Source organism: Oncorhynchus kisutch, unplaced genomic scaffold (assembly GCF_002021735.2).
Source record: "Oncorhynchus kisutch isolate 150728-3 unplaced genomic scaffold, Okis_V2 scaffold3549, whole genome shotgun sequence".
Lineage (NCBI taxonomy): Eukaryota > Metazoa > Chordata > Actinopteri > Salmoniformes > Salmonidae > Oncorhynchus > Oncorhynchus kisutch.
The window spans coordinates 132,501-141,064 of NW_022265494.1; the positions used below are offsets into that span (position 1 = coordinate 132,501).

At 46.2% G+C, this 8,564-nt stretch overlaps 1 protein-coding gene and 1 long non-coding RNA gene across 3 annotated transcripts in view; both read left to right on the plus strand.

The window, feature by feature from the left end:
• The window catches only part of LOC116371701 (uncharacterized), a 4,068-nt gene extending 1,029 nt beyond the window's left edge, over positions 1–3,039 (plus strand). For both annotated transcript variants that reach the window (XR_004208985.1, XR_004208984.1), the window contains exons 2-3: positions 1–1,398; positions 1,559–3,039. The exon at positions 1–1,398 is cut by the window's left edge. This is a non-coding gene — a long non-coding RNA (uncharacterized LOC116371701). The remainder of the gene's footprint in view (positions 1,399–1,558) is intronic.
• The window catches only part of LOC116371700 (thioredoxin), a 13,446-nt gene extending 10,017 nt beyond the window's left edge, over positions 1–3,429 (plus strand). Inside the window, exon 5 of the mRNA XM_031820597.1 lies at positions 3,047–3,429. Within this exon, the coding sequence (XP_031676457.1) occupies positions 3,047–3,109 (63 nt within the window). The 3' untranslated portion in view covers positions 3,110–3,429. The remainder of the gene's footprint in view (positions 1–3,046) is intronic.
• The last annotated feature ends 5,135 nt before the right edge of the window (positions 3,430–8,564 follow it).

An 8,564-nucleotide genomic window follows, 5' to 3' on the forward strand; every position in this document is an offset into this window, starting at 1 on the left:
GTAGTCTTAAAGAGACAGTTCCTCATTTTAACTAGAAGGTAGGAGGAGTCTGCTGGTAGTCTTAAAGAGACAGTTCCTAATTTAAACCAGAAGAAGGTAGGAGTCCGCTGGTAGTCTTAAAGAGACAGTTCCTAATTTTAATTAGAAGGTAGGAGTCTGCTGCTAGTCTTAAAGAGACAGTTCCTAATTTTAATTAGAAGGTAGAAGTCTGCTGCTAGTCTTAAAGAGACAGTTCCTAATTTTAATTAGAAGGTAGGAGTCTGCTGGTAGTCTTAAAGAGACGGATCCTAATTTTAACTAGAAGGTAGGAGTCTGCTGGTAGTAAGGTAGGAGGAGTCTGCTGGTAGTCTTAAAGAGACAGTTCCTCATTTTAACTAGAAGGTAGGAGGAGTCTGCTGGTAGTCTTAAAGAGACAGTTCCTCATTTTAACCAGAAGGTAGGAGGAGTCTGCTGGTAGTCTTAAAGAGACAGTTCCTCATTTTAACTAGAAGGTAGGAGGAGTCTGCTGGTAGTCTTAAAGAGACAGTTCCTAATTTAAACCAGAAGAAGGTAGGAGTCTGCTGGTAGTCTTAGAGACAGTTCCTAATTTTAACTAGAAGGTAGGAGTCTGCTGGTAGTAAGGTAGGAGGAGTCTGCTGGTAGTCTTAAAGAGACAGTTCCTCATTTTAACTAGAATGTAGGAGGAGTCTGCTGGTAGTCTTAAAGAGACAGTTCCTCATTTTAACTAGAAGGTAGGAGGAGTCTGCTGGTAGTCTTAAAGAGACAGTTCCTAATTTTAACTAGAAGGTAGGAGTCTGCTGGTAGTAAGGTAGGAGGAGTCTGCTGGTAGTAAGGTGGGAGGAGTCTGCTGGTAGTCTTAAAGAGACAGTTCCTCATTTTAACTAGAAGGTAGGAGGAGTCTGCTGGTAGTCTTAAAGAGACAGTTCCTAATTTAAACCAGAAGAATGTAGGAGTCTGCTGGTAGTCTTAGAGACAGTTCCTAATTTTAATTAGAAGGTAGGATTCTGCTGCTAGTCTTAAAGAGACAGTTCCTAATTTTAACCAGAAGGTAGGAGGAGTCTGCTGGTAGTCTTAAAGAGACAGTTCCTAATTTTAACCAGAAGGTAGGAGGAGTCTGCTGGTAGTCTTAAAGAGACAGTTCCTAATTTAAACCAGAAGAAGGTAGGAGTCTGCTGGTAGTCTTAGAGACAGTTCCTAATTTTAATTAGAAGGTAGGAGTCTGCTGCTAGTCTTAAAGAGACAGTTCCTAATTTTAACTAGAAGGTAGGAGTCTGCTGGTAGTAAGGTAGGAGGAGTCTGCTGGTAGTCTTAAAGAGACAGTTCCTCATTTTAACTAGAAGGTAGGAGGAGTCTGCTGGTAGTCTTAAAGAGACAGTTCCTAATTTAAACCAGAAGAAGGTAGGAGTCTGCTGGTAGTAAGGTAGGAGGAGTCTGCTGGTAGTAAGGTGGGAGGAGTCTGCTGGTAGTCTTAAAGAGACAGTTCCTCATTTTAACTAGAAGGTAGGAGGAGTCTGATGGTAGTCTTAAAGAGACAGTTCCTAATTTAAACCAGAAGAAGGTAGGAGTCTGCTGGTAGTCTTAGAGACAGTTCCTAATTTTAATTAGTAGGTAGGAGTCTGCTGCTAGTCTTAAAGAGACAGTTCCTAATTTTAACCAGAAGGTAGGAGGAGTCTGCTGGTAGTCTTAAAGAGACAGTTCCTAATTTTAACCAGAAGGTAGGAGGAGTCTGCTGGTAGTCTTATAGAGACAGTTCCTAATTTAAACCAGAAGAAGGTAGGAGTCTGCTGGTAGTCTTAGAGACAGTTCCTAATTTTAATTAGAAGGTAGGAGTCTGCTGCTAGTCTTAAAGAGACAGTTCCTAATTTTAACTAGAAGGTAGGAGTCTGCTGGTAGTAAGGTAGGAGGAGTCTGCTGGTAGTCTTAAAGAGACAGTTCCTCATTTTAACTAGAAGGTAGGAGGAGTCTGCTGGTAGTCTTAAAGAGACAGTTCCTAATTTAAACCAGAAGAAGGTAGGAGTCTGCTGGTAGTCTTAGAGACAGTTCCTAATTTTAATTAGAAGGTAGGAGTCTGCTGCTAGTCTTAAAGAGACAGTTCCTAATTTTAACCAGAAGGTAGGAGGAGTCTGCTGGTAGTCTTAAAGAGACAGTTCCTAATTTTAACCAGAAGGTAGGAGGAGTCTGCTGGTAGTCTTAAAGAGACAGTTCCTAATTTAAACCAGAAGAAGGTAGGAGTCTGCTGGTAGTCTTAGAGACAGTTCCTAATTTTAATTAGAAGGTAGGAGTCTGCTGCTAGTCTTAAAGAGACAGTTCCTAATTTTAACTAGAAGGTAGGAGTCTGCTGGTAGTAAGGTAGGAGGAGTCTGCTGGTAGTCTTAAAGAGACAGTTCCTCATTTTAACTAGAAGGTAGGAGGAGTCTGCTGGTAGTCTTAAAGAGACAGTTCCTAATTTAAACCAGAAGGTAGGAGGAGTCTGCTGGTAGTCTTAAAGAGACAGTTCCTAATCGTAAACCACTTTGTGACACTGTTGTAAGAAGCTCTATTTAAACTGAGACTCGTAGATATGAGGTTGAGCTACGGGGAACTGTCTCTTTAAGACTACCAGCATGGGACAGGAAACGGCAGAAGTTTCCTGGCGCAGAGAAGTTTCCACGTTTGTTGTGGAAACGGACCCCATATTCCCATACTGTTTGTTTACTTCGTGCATCGCTGACTCTACTTATACATACAATTGGTTGATTCATTGGTTGATTCATTGGTTGATTCTTTGGTTGATTCTTTGGTTGATTCATTTATTTGTTGGTTGTTTGATTTGTTGAATAACTGATTTGATTCATTGATTGGTTAGGTGATTGATTCATTTATTTGTTGGTTGTTTGATTTGTTGAATAACTGATTTGATTCATTGATTGGTTAGGTGATTGATTCATTTATTTGTTGATTTGTTGAATAACTGATTTGATTCATTGATTGGTTAGGTGGTTGATTCATTTAGTTGTTGATTGGTTGATTTGTTGAATAACTGATTTGATTGGTTGTTGTGTTCCAGGTGGAGGAGTTCTCAGGGTCCAATCAGGCCAAACTGGAGGAGCTGGTCAACACTCACAAATAAACACACACCCATCTGTCTCCTCTCCTCTCTCTCACCTGTCTGAGGACAGTTGTCTCCTCTCCAACTCTCCTCTGTCTCAATTCACCTGAGGACGCCCCAAAGCCTTCCACCCTCTCCTCAACCGATTTGACAGGATGCCTGAATGCCTTCCACCCAATCCTCCCTTCTCTTCCCCCAATCCTCCCTAGAATATGCCTTTCACCTTCCCCTGTTATCACCGGTTTCTCTCTCTCCCCATCTCCCTCCTTTCTCCCCCCGTCTCTCTCTCTCTCCCCCCCTGTCTCCCTCTCTCTCTCCCCCCCGTCTCTCCCCCCTGTCTCCCTCTCTCTCTCTCCCCGTCTCCCTCTCTCTCTCTCCCCCCCTGTCTCCCTCTCTCTCTCTCCCCGTCTCCCTCTCTCTCTCTCCCCCCCTGTCTCCCTCTCTCTCTCCCCCCTGTCTCCCTCTCTCTCTCCCCCCTGTCTCTCTCTCTCTCCCCCCCTGTCTCTCTCTCTCTCCCCCCCTGTCTCCCTCTCTCTCTCTCCCCCCCTGTCTCCCTCTCTCTCTCCCCCCCTGTCTCCCTCTCTCTCTCCCCCCCTGTCTCCCTCTCTCTCTCCCCCCCTGTCTCCCTCTCTCTCTCCCCCCCTGTCTCCCTCTCTCTCTCTCTCCCCCCCTGTCTCCCTCTCTCTCTCTCTCCCCCCCTGTCTCCCTCTCTCTCTCTCTCTCCCCCCCTGTCTCCCTCTCTCTCTCTCTCCCCCTGTCTCCCTCTCTCTCTCTCTCTCTCTCTCCACCTGTCTCCCTCTCTCTCCCCCTGTCTCTCTCTCTCTCTCTCTCTCCCCCTGTCTCCCTCTCTCTCTCTCTCTCCCCCCCTGTCTCCCTCTCTCTCTCTCTCTCCCCCCCTGTCTCCCTCTCTCTCCTTCCGGTCTCTCTCTCCCCCCGGTCTCCCTCTCTCCCACCCCGATTTCTCTCTCCTACCCAGGGATGGATCAATAATGTATAATAATAAACCATTTGTATTAAAATGCTTTTTCTCTTTCCTTAAACTTATATTTTCATGAATGTACATCGTGCTATAAATGTATAATTCGTCTGTTTTAAAAAAAATATTTGCCAAATCATTATTGGTTACATTCTACCATGTTATTACCACAGATACAGATATGGCCGTCTAGTCCTTCTGCCAAACCTGATTGTTGTTGTCACACTGCCCTCTGCTGGTAGCACTGCAAAACATCACTCAATCAAATCAAGAATATAATTATAAAAAATGTAATCAATGTTTTTGCTAAATAGAATGTAGATTTTTACTTACTTGAATTAATCTGATGAATGTGAATGGAAGCCTGCGTGTAACGGGTATGAAATGGCTAGCTAGTTAGCGGGGCGGGGCGCTAATAGCGTTTCAATCGGTGACGTCACTCGCTCTGAAACCTGTAACTAGTTTTAGTTTCCGGTCCTCTCTCCTCCTTGCGTCAACCTTGGCCTCTGCACACATCGACAACAGCCACCGTTCGAAGCACCCGTTACCCATCGCTCCACAAATGCCGCAGGCGGAGCAACAACTTCAAGGTCTCGGAGCGATTTTGAAACGCTGTTTAGCGTGCACCACCCGCTAACTAGCTAGCCATTTCATACCGGTTACATGTAGTATAAACTTACAAAGATTTTAAAACATGAAAAAAAACATGAAAAAGTTCAATTGAACCTTTATTTAACTAGTCAGTTAAAGACAAATTCTTATTTACAATGACGGCCTAACGGGGAACAGTGGGTTTAACTGCCTTGTTCAGGGTACTTGTCCGCTCGGGATTCGACCCAGCAACCTTTCGGTTACCCAACACACACTAACCACTAGGCAACCAGCCTCACCGTTCATACACAGTTCATATGAGGAAATCAGTCAATTTAAATAAATTCATTAGACCCCTAATCTGTGTGAAATGGAACAGAACTGTGGTACACGTCGATTCAGAGCATTCCAAACATGCTCGATGGGTGACATGTCTGGTGAGTACGCGGGCCATGGAAGAACTGGGACGTTTTCAGCTTCCGGGAATTCTGTCCAGATCCTTGTGACATGGGGTTTTATCAGTGTGAAACATGAGGTGATGGATCTCGTCACGGTGTCTCTGTTCAAATTGTCATCGATAAACGCAATTGTGTTTGTTGTCCGTAGGTTATGCTCAGTGGTGTAAAAATCCTTAAAAGTACTAAAGTCGTTTTTTGGGGGTATCTTTACTTTAACTATATTTTTTACAACTTTTACTTCACGACATTACTAAAGAAAATTATGTACTTTTTTACTCCATACATTTTTCCTGACATCCAAAAAGGACTCGTCGCATTACAACAGGACAGGAAAATGGTCTAATTCACACACTTATCAAGAGAACATCCCTGGTCATCCCTAGTGCCTCTGATCTGGAGGACTCACTAAACAGAGAACATCCCTGGTCATCCCTACTGCCTCTGATCTGGAGGACTCACTAAACAGAGAACATCCCTGGTCATCCCTACTGCCTCTGATCTGGAGGACTCACTAAACAGAGAACATCCCTGGTCCCTACTGCCTCTGATCTGGAGGACTCACTAAACAGAGAACATCCCTGGTCATCCCTACTGCCTGATCTGGAGGACTCACTAAACAGAGAACATCCCTGGTCATCCCTACTGCCTCTGATCTGGAGGACTCACTAAACAGAGAACATCCCTGGTCATCCCTACTGCCTCTGGTCTGGTGGACTCACTAAACAGAGAACATCCCTGGTCATCCCTACTGCCTCTGGTCTGGTGGACTCACTAAACAGAGAACATCCCTGGTCATCCCTACTGCCTCTGATCTGGAGGACTCACTAAACAGAGAACATCCCTGGTCATCTCTACTGCCTCTGATCTGGTGGATTCACTAAACAGAGATCATCCCTGGTCATCCCTACTGTCTCTGATCTGGAGGACTCACTAAACAGAGAACATCCCTGGTCATCCCTACTGCCTCTGATCTGGAGGACTCACTAAACAGAGAACATCCCTGGTCATCCCTACTGTCTCTGATCTGGATGACTCACTAAACAGAGAACATCCCTGGTCATCCCTACTGCCTCTGATCTGGTGGACTCACTAAACAGAGAGCATCCCTGGTCATCCCTACTGTCTCTGATCTGGAGGACTCACTAAACAGAGAACATCCCTGGTCATCCCTACTGCCTCTGATCTGGGGGACTCACTAAACAGAGAACATTCCTGGTCATCCCTACTGTCTCTGATCTGGAGGACTCACTAAACAGAGAACATCCCTGGTCATCCCTACTGCCTCTGATCTGGAGGACTAACTAAACAGAGAACATCCCTGGTCATCTCTACTGCCTCTGATCTGGAGGACTCACTAAACAGAGAACATCCCTGGTCATCTCTACTGCCTCTGATCTGGCGGACTCACTAAACAGAGAGCATCCCTGGTCATCCCTACTGTCTCTGATCTGGAGGACTCACTAAACAGAGAACATCCCTGGTCATCCCTACTGCCTCTGATCTGGGGGACTCACTAAACAGAGAACATTCCTGGTCATCCCTACTGTCTCTGATCTGGAGGACTCACTAAACAGAGAACATCCCTACTGCCTCTGATCTGGAGGACTAACTAAACAGAGAACATCCCTGGTCATCTCCACTGCCTCTGGTCTGGAGGACTCACTAAACAGAGAACATCCCTGGTCATCCCTACTGCCTCTGATCTGGAGGACTCACTAAACAGAGAACATCCCTGGTCATCCCTACTGTCTCTGATCTGGAGGACTCACTAAACAGAGAACATCCCTGGTCATCTCTACTGCCTCTGATCTGGCGGACTCACTAAACAGAGAACATCCCTGGTCATCCCTACTGCCTCTGATCTGGAGGACTCACGAAACAGAGAACATCCCTGGTCATCCCTACTGCCTCTGATCTGGAGGACTCACTAAACAGAGAGCATCCCTGGTCATCCCTACTGTCTCTGATCTGGAGGACTCACTAAACAGAGAACATCCCTGGTCATCCCTACTGCCTCTGATCTGGGGGACTCACTAAACAGAGAACATTCCTGGTCATCCCTACTGTCTCTGATCTGGAGGACTCACTAAACAGAGAACATCCCTGGTCATCCCTACTGCCTCTGATCTGGAGGACTAACTAAACAGAGAACATCCCTGGTCATCTCTACTGCCTCTGATCTGGAGGACTCACTAAACAGAGAACATCCCTGGTCATCTCTACTGCCTCTGATCTGGCGGACTCACTAAACAGAGAGCATCCCTGGTCATCCCTACTGTCTCTGATCTGGAGGACTCACTAAACAGAGAACATCCCTGGTCATCCCTACTGCCTCTGATCTGGGGGACTCACTAAACAGAGAACATTCCTGGTCATCCCTACTGTCTCTGATCTGGAGGACTCACTAAACAGAGAACATCCCTACTGCCTCTGATCTGGAGGACTAACTAAACAGAGAACATCCCTGGTCATCTCCACTGCCTCTGGTCTGGAGGACTCACTAAACAGAGAACATCCCTGGTCATCCCTACTGCCTCTGATCTGGAGGACTCACTAAACAGAGAACATCCCTGGTCATCCCTACTGTCTCTGATCTGGAGGACTCACTAAACAGAGAACATCCCTGGTCATCTCTACTGCCTCTGATCTGGCGGACTCACTAAACAGAGAACATCCCTGGTCATCCCTACTGCCTCTGATCTGGAGGACTCACGAAACAGAGAACATCCCTGGTCATCCCTACTGCCTCTGATCTGGAGGACTCACTAAACAGAGAACATCCCTGGTCATCCCTACTGTCTCTGATCTGGTGGACTCACTAAACAGAGAACATTCCTGGTCATCCCTACTACCTCTAATCTGGAGGACTCACTAAACAGAGAACATCCCTGGTCATCCCTCTGATCTGGAGGACTCACTAAACAGAGAACATCCCTGGTCATCCCTACTGCCTCTGATCTGGAGGACTCACTAAACAGAGAACATCCCTGGTCATCCCTACTGCCTCTGATCTGGAGGACTCACTAAACAGAGAACATCCCTGGTCATCCCTACTGCCTCTGATCTGGTGGACTCACTAAACAGAGAACATCCCTACTGTCTCTGATCTGGAGGACTCACTAAACAGAGAACATCCCTGGTCATCCCTAGTGCCTCTGATCTGGAGGACTCACTAAACAGAGAACATCCCTGGTCATCCCTAGTGCCTCTGATCTGGAGGACTCACTAAACAGAAAACATCCCTGGTCATTCCTACTGCCTCTGATCTGGAGGCCTCACTAAACAGAGAACATCCCTGGTCATCCCTACTGCCTCTGGTCTGGTGGACTCACTAAACAGAGAACATCCCTACTGTCTCTGATCTGGAGGACTCACTAAACAGAGAACATCCCTGGTCATCCCTAGTGCCTCTGGTCTGGTGGACTCACTAAACAGAGAACATCCCTACTGT